Source organism: Acomys russatus, chromosome X, assembly GCF_903995435.1.
Source record: "Acomys russatus chromosome X, mAcoRus1.1, whole genome shotgun sequence".
Classification (NCBI taxonomy): domain Eukaryota; kingdom Metazoa; phylum Chordata; class Mammalia; order Rodentia; family Muridae; genus Acomys; species Acomys russatus.
Window position 1 is genome coordinate 55,327,552 of NC_067169.1, and position 21,305 is coordinate 55,348,856.

The following is a 21,305-nucleotide window of genomic DNA, read 5'->3' on the forward strand; positions in this document are numbered from 1 at the left end:
ATGAGGAGGTATAAGGACTCAAAGTTGGATGGGAAAGGAATGGGGTTGGATCTGGGAGGAGTTTGGGTGGAGCTGAATACTATCAAAAATACACTATAAGAAATAGTCCAAGACTGTGCTTAATTTTCCCACACTTGTGAGTTTGTAGCTTTCTTTGTTTTATCAACTTCTAGCTTTATTTCAGTGCATTTAGAGAAAATACTTTGTATGGGTTCAATGTTTTTAATGTATCAACTTCCGGTGGCCTAATAGAGTGTCTGTATTGGAAAATGGTCTATATGCAATATGAAAAATAAATGTACATTCTTTTATTTGGGGGGTAGGTTGCTTTATGTATGTCCTTTCAGATCCTACATTTTGTTTTGATCTTCTGCCTACTTGTTCTATGCACTATTGAACACATAGAACTAAATTCTTTTTAAAATTCTTCTCTCCTATTACATCCCGAATGCAGTTTCTCCTCTCTCCTCCCCTCTGCATCTCCTGCCCATCCACCCCTCCTCTGCTTCTCTTCAGAAAATGGCAGGCCTCCCCTGGATAGCAACCAAACATGGCATATCAAGTTGCAGTAAGACTAGGCACAAACCCTCATATCAAGGCTGAACATGACAAGCCAGGAGGAGAAAAGGGGTCTCAAAAGCAGGTAAATGAGTCAGAGACAGGCCCCACTCCCACTGTTAAGAGTCCCACAAAAACAACGGGCTACACAACCATCACATATATGCAGAGGACCTAGGTCAGACCCGCACAGGTTCCATGGTTGGCACTTCAGTCTCTGGAAGCCTCTATGAGCCCTATTTAGTTGATTTTGGGGGCCGTGGGCCATGTTCTCCTGGTGTCCTCCACCCCTCTGGGTCCTATAATCATGTCCTCTCCCCTTTCCACATGATTCCCCAAGCTCTAGTGTTTGGATGTGGGTCTCTGCATCTCTTTTCATCAAGAACTAATATCTTTTTTTTTTTTTTTTTTTTACTGTTATTGAAGAACAGCACTTTCTCAGATTTTGCTTCTATTTTTCAGGTTCATTCTAAAAATAACTTTAACACATTGACCAATTGGCCGTTGTTTTTTGGTGGTGCTAGAGCTCCAAAACCTGCTAGCCAAAAGCTCTGTCATAGACCCACATATACCACATTGGCCTTTTTATCAATACATATTGTATTTCTTGTTCTCCTGTGTTTGACTTCACTCTCATTTAAAAAAATATTTGTGTTGTGATGAATCAAACACAGAGCCTCACACATGCCAGAGAAGCACTGTATCTCTGAAGCACAATCCCAGGCCGTCTCTCTTCCCTCTTTCCCTTTCTTTCTTCCGGCAAATCTCTTGTTTGAAATTAGAATAGATAGCCTTGCTTTCTTTTGATTACTATTTGCTTATACTATATTTTCCAACCACTTATTGTCAATTTATTTTATTTATGTCTTTGGTGCTAATGCTAACAGATTATATATACATATACATATAATTTTAATCTAGTTTGTTAATCTCAGGCTTTTATAATACATTTGTTTGTGAAACCAGGTCTCATTATGTAGCTCTAGTCCATGCAGGTCTCAAGTTCACAGATATCTACCTGTCTCTGCCTACAAATTAAAGGTATGTGCCACCGCACCTTGTCCCATGATATTTTAAGTGTTATTTATTTTATTAGTTTTTTGAAATAAAGTCTCACTGTGTAGCCTAGGCTGGTCTCAAATCTATGGCAATCCTGTCTCATCCTCTAGAATTCTAGGATTCCAGGATGAGTGACCATGTCCAGAAATCTCAGCCTTTTAACAGTATAAATTAATTCATATATATTTTAAGCATTCAGTAGAAAAGATACTTGTCAATTTGCTTATTGTTTTCTTTCTGTATTACTACAGAAAGAAAATGAAATGCTTTCATTTTTGTCTTTTGTATTATCTTGGTCCACAAAAGAGACAATTTTAATAGCTTTGGTAAGATCTTTCCCATTGTTTCTTTCTACTTCCAAATCTAATTTGCTTTAAAGTACTTAAATCTTGAGATGATCACTTTTCTGAACTTTTTCAAATAGTGCAAGAAACACATGGATTCAAGAGAACATAGCTTAAAAGGGTTGGATTAACTATCAAAATTTCCCTCATAGTTGCCTTCTAGTCTCCTGCTGGGTAGCATTATAAAGTAACACAGTTACATAGATTGAATTAGATGAGATCTCCGAATCGAAGTGGCTTCTTGTATTAATCAGAGGCCCATTGCAGACAGTGGCTTCCTAGTCTTAAAGACACTCAAGGATAGTGGCTGCACAAAGTCCCTCAATAGCCTAGTATATCCTTAATTGCTCCGAGTGAATGAATCCCTTTCAGTTTATCCTCAGCCAGGTAAGGTGGTTTGCCACTGCAATCCTAGCTACTCAGGAGAGGTGAAAGAGGATGGCTAGGAAGCTAGGAGTCAAGGCCAGCTTGGGCAATACATCAGGCCTTGCCTGAAAAGAAAAAGACAAAACAGCCTGAGTTTCTTTTGAATGGAAAGGTTATTTCTCCTTTTGTCCTCTACGTTTTTTTATTGGTATCTTTAGTTTCTTCTGCTTTTAGCTTTGTGAAGCAATAGATATCCTTACCTTCTGGTTTGGCTGCTGTGGGAGTGTAAAGATAGACTTCCAGTAGGTCCACGCAAAGAACACAAAAATGGCATGATAGAGTATGAGGTAGATAACTGAAATAAAAAAGATTTATTTTACTTTTAATCAATTTTTTAGAGTTCAAAGGAACAAAATTAAGTGACAAATGTCTATCTTTTTCTCCTACGACTATGTACTTTCTAGTATCACTATGAAACATTGAGTGCTACTATTTTCTCATGCACAGACAAGAATACATGCAGAACACCACATTTTGAACCAAAGATTTTTCTGGAAGTCATATCCTCTCAAAGCTTTCATGTGATTCTGCAAGTAAAGAGAGAAAACATCCTTTATGAAAATATATGAGACAATATTTTAGCCAGATGTCATTATATATGCCACCATGGGTGCTACAATGGTATGATACAATTTGTATTTCATTAGAGCTTACAACATGCCTTTTCAAAAAATAGTCTCTCTCTCTCTCTCTCTCTCTCTCTCTCTCTCTCTCTCTCTCTCTCTCTCTCTGTGTGTGTGTGTGTGTGTGTGTGTGTGTGTGTGTACATGCTATAGCACACATGTGACATTCAGAGGACAACTTGTGAAAGTCAGTCCTCTCCTTCTACCATATGGGTTCCTGGGATAGAATGCAGGTCATTGGGCCTGGATGCAAGCACCCTTACCCACTGAGCCACCTGGCCAGCCTACAACATATTTTTATATCTGCCACCTCATTTTATTTTATCACTAACTTTGTTGAGATAGATAACAGTATAGGGCAGGTCAGAGTCAGATAGTTTATTAACCAAGGTCACACAGTCAGTAATGTGTAGCCTGACATTAAATACAGGACTTCTGACTCTAAATCCCAAGTTCTTTTCCGTAGCTCCATTGACTACACGGTTCCGAAGTATAAGTTGTAGCTGTGAAACAGATGTACACACGACTCTCCTGCCTGTCTTCTCATAACATTTGCCTTTCAATCAACTCAGTTTTGGTATTGTCCATAGAGCTGGTTACAAGGTAGAAAGTCACTTTAGTGTTGCATTGCAAGTCCTTGAATGTCATGGTCTCATTTCAATCCATGAAAAAGACTCAAGGGAATGAGGTAATTCAAGATCAGCTTACCAAGGTCCAGCCTCTCATACATCTGCTCTTTCAGTCCCAGCCCAGCATACCAGACTGGTTATGTGTGAAATTATGAAACCTCATTTTAAAACTCAAGAAACACAGAGGAAAAGGCAAATGTTTCCTCCACATATACCTCTCACTTCTTACATGACAGCTCTACAACATCTAAAAAATTTAAACTGTCTTCTTGCGAAAAGTGAAATATTCACACAGTTCAAAATGTGAGGTAGTGGGAGGTATACAGCGAAATCTTTGTCTTATTCAGTTACATTCTATGTAAACAAGCAATGACTTCAGATTTTGTTTGTAAAAACCTCCCAAGGTACTTTGTCAAACACAGAGAAGTAATCTGTACACAGTGTTTTGCAACATACTTTTTTATTGCTTATTTTATTTGGAGATTGTTTCACATTATATAACTTGGAAAGAATGAACTTTCTTATTTTCTGAAATAGGTCTCAGTGGAGTGCTCAGCCCTAAATGGGATATCAATATCCTACTCCTTCTTGTCAAGGCTAAGGGACTGTCATGGATGGAGTGCAGAAAGATCATAAGAGCCAGAGGCTGGACAGGACTGCTTCAAAACATTGCTTTTGGACAAGATAGGCCTGTTGGACATAGGTATATAAATGACAATCAGGCTGAGAAATAAATTAGGGAAAAATCTTTCACAATAGCCAAAAATAATATAACGTATCTTGGTGTAACACAAACCACCAAGTCAAAGACATGTATACACTCGGGTGGCAGAGGGAGGTGGATCACTGTGAGTTCAAGGCCAGCCTGGTCTACAAAGCGAGTCCAGGACAGTCAAGGCTACACAGAGAAAACCTATCTCAAAAAAACAAAAACAATCAAACAAACAAACAAACAAAAAAACCAAAAATCTGTATAACAAGAACTTCAAGTCTCTCAATAAAGAAATTGAAGAAGATATCAGAAGATGGAAAGATCTTCCATACTCATGGATCAGTACGATTAACATAGTAAAAACTAGCCATCTTACCAAAAGCTATCTACAGATTCAATGCAAGTCCCATAAAAATACCAACACAATTCTTTATAGACCTTGAAACAACAATTCTAAACTTCATATGGAAAACAAACAAACAAACAAAAGAACCAGAACATCTAAAAACAACCCTACCAAAAAAATGGAGGTATCTTCATCCCGGACTTCAAGCTATACTACAGAGCAACTGTAATAAAAAACAGCATGGCACTGGCATAGAAATAGGCTAGAGGATCAATGGAATTGAATTGAAGACCCAGAAATAAACCCACACACCTATGGACACTTGATTTTTGACAAAGGAGCTAAAACCAAGAAATGGAAAAAAAAGCATCTTCAACAAATAGTTCTGGTTTAGCTGGATGTCTACATGTAGAAAAATGCAAATAGATCTATATTTATCATCCTGAACAAAACTCAAGTCCAAGTGGATTAAAGACCTCAACATAAAACCAGACACTCTAAATCTGTTAGGAGAAAAAGTAGGGAAGAGCCTTGAACTCACTGGCACTGAAGTTAACTTCCTGAAACAGCTTAGGCTCTAAAAGCAACAAATAATAAATGGGAGCTCTTGAAACTGAAAAGCACTTGTAAGGCCAAGGACACTGTCAACAGAACAAAACAACAGCCTACAGACTGGGAAAAGATCTTCACCAACCCTACATCTAACAAAGGGCTAATATCTAAATTATATAAAGAACTCAAAACATTAAACACCAACAAATGAAATAACCTAATTAAAAATGGGGTACAGAGCTAAACAGAGAATTCTCAACAAAGGAATCTCGAATGGCAGAGAAACACTTAAATACTCAATGTCCTTAGTCATCAGGGAAATGCAAATCAAAACGACTCTGAGATTCTATCTTACAGGTATCAGAATGGCTAAGATTAAAAAACTCAAGTTACAGCACATATTGGCAAGGCTGTGGAAAAAGGGGAACTCTCTTTCATTGCTGGTGGGAGTGCAAACCACTTTGAAAATCAATCAGGCACTTTCTCCAAAAATTGGGAATAGCTATACCTCAAGACCCAGCTATACCATTCCTGGGTATATATCCAAAAGACTCTCCGCCATTTAACAGAGGCATTTGCTCAACTATGTGTCTAGCAGGCTTATTTGTAATAGCCAGAATCTGGAAACAACCTAGACGTCCATCAACCGAAGAATGGATAAAGAAACTGTGGTGTGTTTACACAATGGAATACTACTTGGCTACTGAAAACAAAGAAATCATGAAATTAGCAGGCAAATGGATGGAGCTAAAAAATATCATCCAGAGTAAGGTAACACAGACTCCTAAGTGAATTTTAGGCATATGGTAAAGGATAAGCATGATACAGTGCACAGACCCAAAGAAGATAAATAACAAGGAGGATCCAAGGGAGGATTGTTAATCCTCACTTGGAAGGGAAAATAGAATAGACAGAGGTAATGACTGAAGAGAGGGCACAAAGTAGCACAGGAAACACAGAGAGATATGAAGGAGGAGAGCAGACCTGGGGAGAGTGGGGGCAGAAGGACAAAAGGCCTGTAGAGAAAAGAGAAACTGTGGATAGGGGCATCTCTGTGACAAGCTAGAGACCTAAGTCATGGTAGGCTCCCAGGGGGATATGAGAGGGACTCTAGCAGATACTCTTAGTAGCAGGGGCCATAGAGACTGAAGAGGACAACCTCTAACTAGATTAGTCTCCTAGCAGAGGGAGGGGAACACCAACTAACCCACAAAAACTTCAACCCAAAATTCACCCTGCCTACAAGATATGTAGGGATAAATATAGAGCAGATACAGTTGAGATTGAGGGAAGCTCCAACCAATCCCCTGCCTCACCTAAAACATATCCCATTGGAAAGTAACAACCCCTGACAATAATGATACTCTGCTATGATTGCAGACAGGAGTCAAGCAGAGTTGGCCTCTGAGAGGTTCCACCCTGCAGCACCTTGGAACAGACGCTGAGATTAACAGGCAAACATTAGGCAATTGATTGGGGACCTTGTGGAAATGTGGGGAGGAGAAAGGACCTGAAGGTGACAGGAACCTCACAAGAGGACCAACAGAGCCAACTAACCAGGGCCCAAATGGGCCTGCCGAGACTGAAACACTAATCAAGGACCTTGTTTGGACTGGACCTAGGCCCCCTACAAAGATGTATCTGAGGTCTAGCTCAGGATCTATGTGGAGCTTCTAGTAAGGGAAGTAGGGGCTCTCTCAGACATGGACTCTCTTGCTAGCTTTCTAATCACTTCCCCATGGCAGTGCTGACTTGCCAGGCCACAGAGGAAGAGGACACATTCAGTCCTGATATGACTTGATTAGGGGGGAATGGGGATGGGAAGGGGGCTCCCCTTTTCTGAGGAATAAGGGAGGGGATGTGGGAGAATGAGATAGGGTGGGCCTGGGAGGGTACAGAGGGATGGGACTATGGCCAGGATGTAAAGTGAATAAAAAACATAAAAATTTAAAAAGAAAAACAAAAAATTTAAAATTTTTTTTTAAAATCTAAAAAAAATGCTGACAAAAATATCCAGAAAATATGGGACACTATGAGAAGATCAAACCTATGAAAAATAGGAATCGACAGCTCAAAGGCCCAGAAAATATACAACAAGGACATTTGATCAACTATGTTCATAGCAGCTTTATTCATAATAGCCAGGATCTAGAAACAACCTAGATGTCCTTTAACTGAAGAATGGATAAAGAAACTCTGGTACATTTATACAATGGAATACTACTCAGCTATTAAAAACAAGGAAATCTTGAAATCTTCAGGCAAATGGATGGAACTAGAGACAATCATCCTGAGTAAGTTAACTCAGACCCAAATGCCATGCATGGTATAGTCTCCCTTATAAGCGGATATTATCCACATAATACAGGATAATCACACTACAATACAGAGACTGACCATGCATGGTATGGACCTAGACCCCCTGCTCAGATGTAGTAGATAGGCAGCACAGTCTCCTTGTGAGTCCCACAATATGGGGAGTAGTGACTACTTCTGACATGGACTGTGCTCCCCCTCTTCCCAGGCCACAGAGGAAGAGGATATAGGTAGTACAGATGAGTCTTGATATGCTGAGGTCAAATGTTAGGAGAGGAGGGCTCCTCTTTCTGAGGACTAGGGGAGGGAGGGTGGGATCAGGAGACAACAAGGGAAGGGACTACAATCAGGATGTAAAGTGAACAAATTAAAAAAAATTTTTAGAAGTCAAAGAAGAAAAATTTCCTAACCTAAAGAAGGATATACCTATAAAGGTTGAAGTAGCTTATAGAACACCAGATAGATTGGAACAGAAAAGAAAGTCTTGTGACATATAGTAATCAAAACACTAAAAACACAGAAGAAAGAAAGAATATTAAAAACCACAAGGGAAAAAGGCCAAGTAACATATAAAGGCAGACCTATTAGAATTATATTCAACTTTTCAATGGAGACTATAAAAGCCATAAAGGACTGCACAGATGCACTGCAGAATTGAAGAGACCACACATGCCAATGCAGACTACTATACCCAATAAAACTTTCATTCATTGTAGATGTAGAAGACAAGAAGTCCCATGACAATGTAGAATTCAAACAATATCCATCCACAAATGCAGCCCTACAGAAGGCACTAGAAGGGAAACTCCAACTCAAGGAGATTAGCTACACCCAAGAAAGCACAGGAAAAATATTATTTCACCCAAGTAAAACCAAAAGAATGGAAACATACACACACACACACACACACACACACACACACACATGCACGCACACACGCACGCACGCGCACACGCGCGCACACACACACAAACCACCAACAACATCAAAATAATGAGGATTAACAATCATTGGTCACTGACCTCTCTCAATGTCAATCAACTCAATTCCCCAATAAAAAGACACAGACTAATGGAATGGATGTGAAATCAGGATCCATCCTTCTGCTACATAGAAGAAATACACATCAACATCAAAGATAAACATTATCTCTGAGTGAAGGATTGGAAAAAGATTGTCCAAGTAAAATGGACCTAAGAAACAAGCTGGTGTAGCCATTCTAATATCTAACAAAATAAACTTCAAACCAAAATTAAACAAAAGAGATGGGGAAGGACACTTTATACACATCAAAGTAAAAATCAGCCAAATTGATATTTCAATTTTTAACATCTATGGTGGCAATGTTTATAAGAAAATACTACTAAAGCTTAAATTACTCATTAGCCCTCACATATCAATAGTGGGAAACTTCAATACCCTAGTCTCATTAATGGACAAATCATTTAGCCAAACACTAAGTAGGCAAGCGGAAGGAACTAGAAAAGCTCACCCTGAGTAAGGTAAACCAGGCTTAGAAAGACAAACATGGCATGTACTCATTTATAGGTGGATATAAGCTCTAAAGTAAAGGATAATCATGCTACAATCCCAGAGAGTCTAATAACAAGGAGGGTACAGAGGAGGGAAGGGGATGCATGGATCTCCCTAGGAAGGGGAAATAGAATAGATTTTGCTGGTAGCCTCAGGGTGGGAGGGGATGGGAACAGGAGAGTCCAGGCATTTGGGGTGGGGAGGCAGCGGAGGGATAGGGGGAGAGAGAACTGGGAGATTTGACTGGAATTGGGAGGCATTTGTGGGTCAGTGTAGAAATCTAGTACAGTAGAAACTCCCTGGAATCTAAGAGAGTGACCCTAGCTAGGGCTCCTAATAATGGGTGACAAGGAGCTTGAAGCAGTCATCCTCTATAACCATCAAGGCTCCTAGAAGCGGGGCTGGGATATCCACCCAGTCCCCAAACCTTCACCCTACAATTTATCCTGCCTGCAAGATGTGCTGGGGTAAAGTTGGCACAGAACTTGTGGGCGTGGCCAACCAATGACTGGCCCAACTTGAGGTCCACACCTCGAGAGGAAGCCCAGGCCTGACACCGAGTGGATTTACAGGATTTACAAGCAGCCCTGAGACCCAGGAATGAAATGATTCCTAATGATAGTCTGCTATACTCATAAATGAGTACCTAGCCCAATTGTCATCAGAGAGCCATGGCCCAGCAACTGATGGGAGCAAATGCAGAGACCCTCAGCCAAACACTGGGGGGAGCCAGAGGGGTTAAAGACACCAGGAGAATGCAATCCACAGGATCAACTAGGCACTGCTCATTGGGGGATCACAGAGACTAAAGCAACAGTTAAGGACAGACCCTGTATGTGTCTGCGCTAGGTCCTTGGCATATATGTTATGGCTGTGTAGCTTGGTGTTCTTGTGGGATTCCTTACAGTGGGGGTAGGGTGTAACTCCGGAGCTTTCGCCTGTGCTGGGGACGCTTTTCTTTCCTACTGGGTTGCCTCATCTAGCCTTGGTTTTGTGCCTAGCCTTGTTACAATTTGTTATGCCACTGGTTGATATCCCTAAGAGGTCTGCTCCTCTTTTAAAAACGGAAATGGGGGAGTGGATCTGAAGCAGAAAGGAGATGGGGGGTGGTGGTCTGGGAGGAGAGGAGTGGAGGTAGAGGGTTGGAGGAGGGAGGAGAGGGGATAGGAGAAACTGATTGGGATGTAAGGTGTACAAAGAATAAAATTTTAGCCGGGCGTGGTGGTACATGCCTTTAATCCCAGCACTCGAGAGGCAGAGGCAGGTGGATCACTGTGAGTTCGAAGCCAGCCTGGTCTACAAAGAGAGTCCAGGACTGCCAAGGCTGTTTCACAGAGAAACCCTGTCTCAAAAAGCCAAAAAAAATTTAAAAACATAATAAAAATTTTAATTTTTATTTACATTCTTATCACTAATAAGAGTGATAAGAGTGCTTCTTTCTCCACAGTACGTTTATAAATAATTATATATATATATTTTTACCTTACTCGACTTTAAAATACTCTCTAACATGTTATTCTTTGCTAGTATGATTTTGTTTCTTTGGTTTTATGAGATGATATAGGAAAAATTCCATTATTAGAGAGAAAGGAAGGATGTGTCCATTCATGTTAATTCAGAATGGAATGGGAGTATGGACTCTTCGGTTTTAAAGAGACCAGAATAAGATAATTTTATGTTTATAATGTCACCATGCACTTCAATGGTAATGAGATTTAACTTGTTTGGTTACATGAATGACTGAAAATTAAACTCCTACAAATGATAGTACTCTAAGGGTATTTATTCCAAATGATTGAGATGGAGAATGTGGTACCTTAACTTGGTCCAAGTTCTATTACACATTAATATTTAACTGTGGAACTGGAAACAGCTGCATCCCATCCCTATATTCAAAGATTTATATGGTGTGGATTCTTTTGATAGACGGAAAAGGAGGGATCCTGAGGCTAAATAACCACGTTGCAGTTATTCAGTAGATTGATGAAATAGGGACTCCTGTATGGCTTTTGCAACATCTTAGAGAGCTGGAGGAGACTATAGCAACCATCTAATTCTGCCTTCTCATTTTGATATAACGGAGGTCCAGAGAAGGTAAGTGGTTCAATCTGGATTTCCCACTGGGGATATGGGAACAATGGAATCAGAACCTGGCTTTCCTCACTCGCAGTCTAGAGCTCCTTTCCTTAGATCTCAAATTTCAGTGTGCAGGGTGGTTGAGATGGCTGAATGGATAAAAGCAGTTGTTAATGTCTTGAATTGGATGGGCCCCAGGTGGTGGAAAGCCAACTCCTCCAAGCGATCTCCTAATATCCACATTCTTTATGTGACACAGTACGTAAACACACAGACACAGACACACACACACACAAACATGCAGCACACGCGTGCTCGTGCTACATTTAAAAGTGTAATAAAAATTCAGCGTTTATTCTTTGCCAAAGATGGAATCATCATCTGAATCCGAGTTCAAGCATGTAGCAGCCCATCCTTAGGTCATTCTGAAGAACCAGGAGGAAAAAAAATGCCTTTAGGCCATCTGGTTGTCCAGCTCACCACTTCAAGGAGGACAACTCTCCAGCATCCTTGGCAGACAATAACCTCATGTCTGCCAGTGCTTTCAAGTGACTCTTCTTGAAATACAGAGAGAACTCATGGTTCTCGTGTTTGTGCGTCCCTCTGTGTGGACAACATTCCGGAGCTTTGCCCTCAGATATGTGCCCATCTAGTTTGTTCTGCATAAAAAAAAAAAGAATCATATTGCTCTCCTGTGCCACCCCTTTCTCTTTGGATATTCCTTGAGACAAGTTCTCACATTGTAATTCAAACTGTCCTGAAACTCACTATGTAGCCAAGGCTGGTCTTGAACTCATGGCTATTCTCCTGCCCCTCCCCCACAATGCTGCAATTGCAGACACAAGTCACCACACCTGGTTGGCATACTTTTTTCTTTATAATTAATTTTGTGTCTAGAATATCCATCCGTGCAAACCACAGGGACACTGAATCTTTTTTAAGTATGTTGCTCCAGTGAGGTTTCAAATCACCAGAGAAATCAAATAGCTTGTGAACTGTAACCCTGAGCTGTCACTACTCACTGAAATTGAAATGAAATGGGAAAACATTTTTCCTTCAGAGAACAGGCACAGTGAAGCCCTTCGTTTATCGAGCAGTGGTTATTGGTGGGGCATCCTAAGTTAGTGTTACAACACGAAAGCCCAAAGTCTTTCAAGTGTTTTTTCTTCTTTCCTTTCAGCAGATGCAGAGGGTTGCAAGACAACCAGAACATGGTCAAATGCCAAAGAAAAAATTCCTTTAAGCATGCAGTTGTTCTGTATTTCATCACTGTGTAGTAATGTGAATAGCCCATTATGGGAATAGCTTCTGAAATGAGAATGACTACTTAAGCACTCTTCCTAAAATAATGCCTCATAAACACCTTGATAAAATTCTGGAAGCTAAAATTCTTGCTGGAAGTAGCATTAAGAAGTTGTTATTAGCAATATCTTTGGACAGTAGGTTCCTTTTTGTTTTGCTCTTAGGAAGTAGTAGGAAAGGTGTATGTGTGTCGGGGCGAGAGGAGGGGGAACTTGTTCATACCTTCTTATGTGCTTAAAACTGGATGTCATAGACTGTTGTGAATGCAGCAAGATGAGCAGCGAAGTGCGAAAATAAAACGGCTTTCCTACACATTCTCAGACACCCAAATGCCAAGGCTGTTATTGTGGCAATTATCTAACATACCTTTTTTTTTTTTCCTTCTTTAAAAGCTATTGTTAGAGACTCTTTAGTTTAAAAAGAGATTATTTTCTGTAACATCTTTCATACCAGTTGATGACTAAAAGCATTTGTGTTGGTAGTGAGGGGAAATTGGGGGAGAGGAGTACCTTGCAATTATGCACTGTAATTCAAATAGGAACAGCAGTTGGAGATCTAGCAATTGAGAGTCCTTATTAAAAAATCTCCATTTTGGCTGAGAGAAATCTTCAGATTATGCTATGGGGGAAATCTGTCAGCTAGGCAGTGACATCTCCTTTTGAGTGGAGCACTTAGCAATGAAGTGTTGATCCTGAGGTTATATACACTGTCTTACTTTCCTTGCACTGCCTTGTGAACGCCAACAGGGCCAGATCTCCTGTGACAGATATTTGAAGGAGTAGTGACGATGAGGAAAGAGTCCAATACTTTTTGCCCAGGATTTTCAGAACATTTGATGAAGATTTAAGAATTACTCACATGTTATTTCCATGGCTAATCTAACCCTAGCATTTGAACGTTTTATCAGTTGGTTCTGGGGTTTAGGTAGGAATTACTCTCATATCAGTATAACATTCTGGTGACATGTGTCATTATATTTTGAAAAGCATAGTTTCTTTTTCATTAATGTCAACTTCATAAGTTAGGCTTTCATCCAAAGTACCCTAATTTCTTCTAATTATCCACTAAGCATCCACTGCTCATCAATTTATATAAACTTCTTTTAAAGCTGGTTATGTTACAAACTCTTTAAAATTGATAAAAATATGTATTCATTCTATGTGTCTGAGTGTTGGCCTGCTTGCGTGCTCACTGCATGTGTCCTGTGCCTGAGGAGGCCGGAAGGAAACACTGCATATCCGGGAACTGCAGTTACTGATGATTGTGAGCCACCAAGAGGATGCTAGGTGTTGAGCCTGGGTTCTCTGCATGAACAGCAAGTGCTTTTAAACACTGAGCCATCTCTCTAGCACCCACAGTTCTTGAGGGTTATCCTATACATTGATCAGTCATTATCCAAAATGGAACTTCCGTTTAGTTGGCATGAACTAGATCACCCTTTCTCTCTTTGCACTGTACTTACACTAGGTAAGTATTCAACCATTGAGCTATGCTAATAGTCAAAATCTTAGCATTTTAAAGTTGCAAAGCACTTTCTCGTCCATGTGTAGTAGGAAATAGTACACAATTCCAAGAGAACAAAGTACATATGTTTATGGATGTGAGTTACAGTATTAATCTTTGTCAACATGGTTGGACTTGGAATCACCTAGGAGACACACTTCTGGTTGTGTCTGTAAGCCTGTTTCTAGAAAGCTTTAACTGAAGAAAGAAAATCTACCCAAAATCTCATGGACTGGGCTCCCAGACTGAATAAGAAGAAAAAAGTAAGTCAGTTGAAGTCCAGTATTTGTGTCTCTGGTTCTTGATTGTCAAAGCAATGTGATTAGCTGCCACCATATGCTTTCCTTAATATGATGGACTGTAATGTCTCAAACTATGAGCTAAAATAAATCCTTCCTTCCTTAATCAGCCTTTGTCAGATAACTGTATGATAGCAAAACTAACTAATATGAGGTCTTTTTCAGTTTTGGGGGTCTGCCCCCGTGTGTGTGTGTGTGTGTGTGTGTGTGTGTGTGTGTGTGTGTGTGTGTGTGTGTGTTAAGGAGGTCTGGCATTGAGATGTAAGGTAAAACACAATGGATTTGGAACCAGATGATTGGTTTGAATTCTGGATTTGTTATGTGATAACAATGTATCCTTGGGTTAGGGTGTGATGCTCTATAGTATAGCACTTCCCTGGCTTGTTTGAGGCCCTAGGTTTCTCTCCTAGAAGCAAAACAAAAACCAAACAGAAAGGTGCTGGGGAGGTGGCTCAGTTAGTAAATGTACTTGGGAGAGCAATGAGTTGGGATGCAGTTGCTCATGCATAAGTGCCTACAATCCCAGCATGCCCACAATAAATGGCAGGTTGAGAAATGTTATTCAGCATTCTTTTTTAAAGGTTTATTTTATTTTATTTTATCTTAGGTGTGTGTCTGAGTGTATGTATCTGTATGCATGCAGATGACCCCAGAGGCCGGATGAGATCATCTGGAATTGGAGTTACTGTGAGCACTGGATGTGGGTGCTGAGTCTGGCAAAATAGAATCAGGTGCTCTTTATCACAGAGGCATTTCTCCATCCCACCAGCTAGTATGGTTTATGCAGCATAAGAGACCTTATCTCTTGGGCCGGGCATGGTGGCACACACCTTTAATCCCAGCACTCGGGAGGCAGAGGCAGGCGGATTGCTGTGAGTTCGAGGCCAGCCTGGTCTACAAAGTGAGTCCAGGATGGCCAAGGATACACAGAGAAACCCTGTCTCGAAAAAAAAGACACCTTATCTCAAACAAAGTGGAAAGGCGAGGACCAACAGTTGAAATTTGTCCTTTAATGTTCATATGTGTACTGTGGTATGCACATGCCCACAAGCACACATGTATGCCCATAAGATTCTCACACACATATACCACAAAACAAAATATTCCCTCCAAATTATGTGCCCCTGGGAAGCTAGTTAGGCATAGACATGTATATATAAATACACATGTATGCAATATATACAAAATATGTTTGAATGTTTGAATGTGCTGATAAACAATGTTTATAATGCACACATAAAATACTTATCTCACAAAGATTTGAGTACTATTTTTAAATGCATGGACACATCTGACATATTTGACTAACTTAACAAACACTTTGTCCTCCACTTTTCTTAACTCTTGGTGGTTTCTGTTGTAATAAACAGTAATAAAAATTACACAGACTTTAGGTAAAGAGATACCATGGGCTTGTTTTTAAAAATGAAGAAAATGCCTGGTTTCTAGACCTGTACCTTGATGTCGAGCCAATATTTCATTGATTCATTCATGTTGGGTTTATAGAAATAAACAAGGTTAATATTTTGGGTAACAATCTTTGGCATCCCTCATAGCTCAAAACAGATAATTGGAATATCATTCTTCTGTATGTACAATTTGAATTAAGAGAATCCATTGATTCCACGGTGTCAGGAATATCCACAGTAGATTTTAAAGGGAAACAGCGATTACCTGTTGTCTCATAGTGACTAGGGATTTATGGATTGATTCTCTCTGGCTAAGGAAGTGACAGGAGTCCTACCAATCATAGGTTGGCTCCTTTAGAATGTATTGCCTTTTGCTGATTCAACCCATAAATCTATCTCAGTAATGTAGCACTGGCTTTTTCAATATCATAAAATTTAAAAGTTTTAAGGCATCTGGGAGGCTATTTGGCACAGTGGTCTAGAGAACATGCACATCGTCTTTGCAACGCCTCTAATAAGCAGCTGTCTGGCTGTGGTTTGAACATCTGTAGTGATACAGAATTGATCACCTCTTAGGGGTTCAGCACCTCTTATTGCTGAAGAACTCTATCAGACTTGTTTTTCTTATCCCGAAACATGCTTCCTGGCAATGCTCTCTCATTGATCTTAATTTTGCGGTATAGAACAAGAAGCAGATTTGTTGAAAAACCGAGGCCTGCACCCAGACATTTAAAGATATTTCATAACTCAATAAAATGGGCAAAAGACTTAACCTGATACTTCCCCTAAAGAAGAGTTAGATGGCAATGAGACATGTGAAAAGATGTTTGGCATCAGCAGTCATTATGGAGCTACAAATTAAAGTCACAAGGGGACATTAATTTATACACAGGAGAACGATAAAAACAAAGCTACAAATGGATAACACTGACAGTGAGGATTTAGAGCAACCGACATTGTCATTTACACTGGTAGGGAAGCAAAAAGGGCAGAACTACAGCTGTAAACACTCTGATAGTTCCTTATCCAGTTAAATATAGCACACAAAACCAAGAGAAATAAAGACATATTCCTGCACGCACGCGTGCACACGCACGCACACACACACACACACACACACACACACACACACACTTTTTTATTATTTCTCTTTCCTACTCCTCAGAGAAGGGGAGCTCCCATCCCCACTCCAGCATATCAAGTTGCATCAGGACTGATCACATCCTCTTCCCCTGTGGCCTGGCAAGGTAGCCCTGCCAGGAGGAAGTGATCAAAAAGCAGGCAACAGGGTCTATGTCAGAGTCAGCCCCCATTCCCTTACTAGAGGACCCATATGAGGACTGAGCTACATTTGTGTAGCAGGTCTAGGTCCAGTCTGTGCATGGTCCTTGGTTGGAGCTTCAGTCTCTGCAGGTCTCCTTGGGCCCTGGTTAATTGGCTCTGCTGGTCTTCTTGTGGAGCTCCTGTCCTTTCTGAGTCTTTCTGTCCTCCCTCCCCCGCCCCACACCCTTCCACAAGACTCCCTGCACTCCACCCAGTGTTTGGTTGTGGGTCTCTGCATCTGTTTCCATCAGCTGCTGGGTGGAGCCACTCTTAGGAATTTGGGAATAGTTCTACCTCAGGACCCAGCTATACCACTCCTGGGCATATACCTAAAAGATGCTCCACCAAACAAAAAGGACGTTTGCTCAAATATGTTCATAGCTGCTATTTGTATTAGCTAGAAACTGGAAACAACCCAGATTTTCAAACTTTTTTTAATGGTTCTGGAAATTGTAGTACATGGCAGCCAGGCACTCTACCACTGAACTATGTCCTCAGCCATGTACGTGTATATTTTTTATATATAGTGAATGAAAGATTGAATTATGGCACAATCAGCAACAAAAAGCAAAAAAAAAAAAATTATATGTGCAGTGACATGGAGGAATCCTAAAACCATATACTACTAGGAAACCAAATATAAAAGATTACACATTGTATGATTCAATTTATATGGCATTATGGAAAGATAAAACTATCAAAGGCTGGCCTTAAAGTTATGAGCCTTCTGTATCTGCCTCGGGTCTTTCCAATGTGACACCAAGGTCAACAGTATACATTCAGTTTAGTTATATTTCTTGTGAGCCAGGCATGGTAATATATGCTTATAATCCCAGTTCTTGGGAGGCAGAAGCAGGAGGATCACCACAAGTTTGAAGCCAGCCTAGTGTATAACAAACTCCAGGCAGGCTATCTAGAGTTACATAGTGAGAATGTCTCAAAAATACCACACAAAAGAAGGGCTGGTGATATCATTCAGAGGTAGAATTCTTGTTTAACAAGCATGAAGTCCTAGGTTCTATCTTCATTACTTTAAAAGCCAAACAAAGGTTATAGACTCTTTTTTAGTGCTGTGGATATACCTCAGGGATAGAGTGTTTCACTAGCAGGAACAAAGCCCTGGATTCAGTCTCAGAGAAATTTTTATCATAGCTGCCACATTACCACAAAATTTTATATTCATCAGGTTAAACATATCTACTCAAATGTTGATCCTCTCTAAGGTTAAATTATTCAAAGTTCCTTCTTCCGGCCTTTCAAAGCACACAATTCACCCACAGGTTTTACGTCTTTGCATCTGTAACTTAATAGCAATTGACCAACCTCTTTCTATCCCTACCCGTGCCCCTACTTTCCTCAATTACCTCTGGGAAACACCATCCTATTCTGATTTTCAATGAGATAACTATTTTATAGTCACAGATCAATGAGATCATGTGGTCTTTCTGTGTCTGGCTTATTTTATTTAACACATTGCCTTGCAGCTCTATCCACGCTGTAACAAGTAACAGAGAATCACTTTTTAACATTCCATTGTGCTTATGTACATTTTCTTTATTTTTAATCAGATGCCAACACTTAGGTGACTACTATTTCATGGTTATTGTGAATAATGTCAAGATGAATATGAGATTTCAGGTATTTCTGTTTCAACAAACGTATGCCTGAGTGATATAGAGAGATCATGTGGTACTTTAATTTTTATTTTAGTTTTGGATAAAACTCTATGCTGATGCCCATAATGATGTACTAACTTACACTCCACCAACATTGTACAATTCTCTGTCTCCCTCTTCCACACCAGCAATTATTATCTTTGTCTTTAGAATTGTTATTTCCTGTTTATATGCATGAGTGTTTTACCTGGATGTCCGTGTATGCACTTCATGAATGCTTGGTGCCTGTGGAGGCCAGAAGAGGGTGTTGGACCTCTTAGGACTGGAGTTACAGAAGTCTGGGAGCTGCCACTTGGGTGCTGAGAATTGAACCTGGGTCTCCTGGAATAGTAGCCAGTGCTCTTAAACCACTGAGCTACTTCTACAGCATCTCCTTTTGTCTTCTTAAGAAAATGACAGCAGTTTGTGTGTGTGTGTGTGTGTGTGTGTAAAATTTTTTAAAATTTATTCACTTTACTTCCTGATTGTAGCGCCCTCCCTCATCTCCTCCGAATCCCTCCCTCCCTCTCTCTTCCCCCAAGTCCCCTCCCCTAGTCTTCTGAAAGAGAAAGCCCTCCCAGCCTATCAAGCCTCATCTGGACTGCCTGTATTCTTCTCCTCTGTGGCCTGGCAAGGCTGCCCTGCCAGGGAGAAGTGATCAACGAATGGGCACCAGAGGCAGCCCCTATTCCCCATATGATGGAAGCCACATAGAGACTGAGCTGCCTATGGACTATATCTGAGCAGGGGTCAAGGTCCTCTCCATGCATAACCTTTGGTTGCTGCATCAGTCTCTGCCAGCTCCCCTGGGCCCAGATTTGTTGGCTTTGTTGGTCTCCTTGTGGAGCTCCTGTCCCCTCTGGGTCCTTCTATCCCACAACTCTTCCACAAGACTCCCTGCGCTCTGCCCAAGGTTTGGCTGCAAGTCTCAGCATCTGCTTTGATTCCCTGCTAGGTAGAGTGACAGCAGTTCTTATTGGAATAAAATAATATCTCATCTTAGCTTTATGTTCATTTTCCCTAATAGTTACATTGAGCTTTTAAAAAATGTACCCACTGATCATTTGGATGTCTCTTTGGAAAATGTCTATTTAGTTCTCATTTTCAAATTGAGTTTATTATGGGCTTTGCTTTTTATTTTTATTTCTTATATATTACAGTTAATCAAGCATTGAGCATATACATAGCATGCCTCTTTCAAAAATCATGTATTATTAGGAACACTGGCCATTGTGCAACCCCATTCCCTACAGACAGCTAGCCTTGATCCTTGGAAGCTTGTGGCCACCAGGGACAGACAGATGAGACCTCTACCTGCCAGCCCCCCCCCATTGGGTGTCCCTAGGCAAGCACAGAAGTGGGGAATGACATGTTATGCCGTGCTCCCTGAAGGCTCTATCTATTGGACCACAACCCTAGTGGAATTCCCAAATGCCTTATGCTATCAGGAAATGCAGCTCCACCTCCCAGTTCACAGCCATACCTGCACTCCAAAAAACTTGGGGCCATCAGAGAACACCATCTCTATTTTCTAGCACACAACTCAGGCTGCATTACCTAGGCCTACCAGTACCAGAGACAACTAGGTGGCTAAGGGCCCAGCATAAGGACACAAACAACAAGAGCCAGGGCAATATGGCAACACCAGAACCCAGCTCACACTACAGCAATCCCAGGGTTTCTTCGCACAGCTGAAACACAAGAAAACAACCTTAAATCCAATCTTATGAAGATGATAGAGGTCTTTAAAGATTAAAAGAATAAATCAATTAAAGAAATACAGAAAACAAAACTAATTAGGCAAAGAGAATAGATAAATTGTCTAAAATCTGGAAATGGAAGTAAAAGCAATAAAGAAAATACAGTCTGAAGGAATCCTGGAGATGCAAAACCAAGGGAAGAGAACAGGAACAACAGACGCAAGAATCACCAACAGAATACAAGAGATGGAAAAGAGAATCTCAGGCATAGAATACAAGGTAGAAGAAAGCAATACTTCTGTCAAAGAAAATATTAAACCTAAAAAATTCCTGACAGAAAACATCCAGGAAATCTGGGATGCTATGAAAAGACCTAATGTTAGAATAATAGGAATAGAAGAAGGTGAAGAGTCCCAGCTCCAAGTACAAGAAAATATTTTCCAAAAAAAAATGATAGAAGAAAATTTTATCAACCTAAAGAATGAGATGCCTGTAAACATACAAGACACATACAGAACACCAATTAGATTGGACCAGAAAAGAAAATCCTCATGCAACATAATAATCAAAAACTAAATTTATAGAACAAAGAAAGAATATTAATCAGTAGAAGAGTGGATAAAGAAACTGTGGTACATATACACTATGGAATACTACTCAGCTATTAAAAACAAGGAATTCCCGAAATTTGTGGATAAATGGATTGAGCTAGAAATGATCATAATGAGTGAGTTAACCCAGAAGCAGAAAGAATCAAATGGTATATACTCACTTATATCTGCATACTAGCCCAAGGGGCATGTCCCACGAAAGCCTTCACTTACCAGGAAACTGGGACAGAGGGGAAGGCATCCTATTGGGACTCTAAATGAGAGACGCATGGGAGAACAGCAAAATAAAAGGATCCAGAGGGTCCTAGAAATCTACAAGTAGAACAATA

The 21,305-nt window shown here is 40.3% G+C and overlaps 1 protein-coding gene across 1 annotated transcript in view; it reads right to left on the reverse strand.

The window, feature by feature from the left end:
- The window catches only part of Zdhhc15 (zinc finger DHHC-type palmitoyltransferase 15), a 92,466-nt gene that overhangs the window by 35,015 nt on the left and 36,146 nt on the right, over positions 1 to 21,305 (reverse strand). The window contains exon 3 of the mRNA XM_051141713.1: positions 2,588 to 2,682. Within this exon, the coding sequence (XP_050997670.1) occupies positions 2,588 to 2,682 (95 nt within the window). The remainder of the gene's footprint in view (positions 1 to 2,587; positions 2,683 to 21,305) is intronic.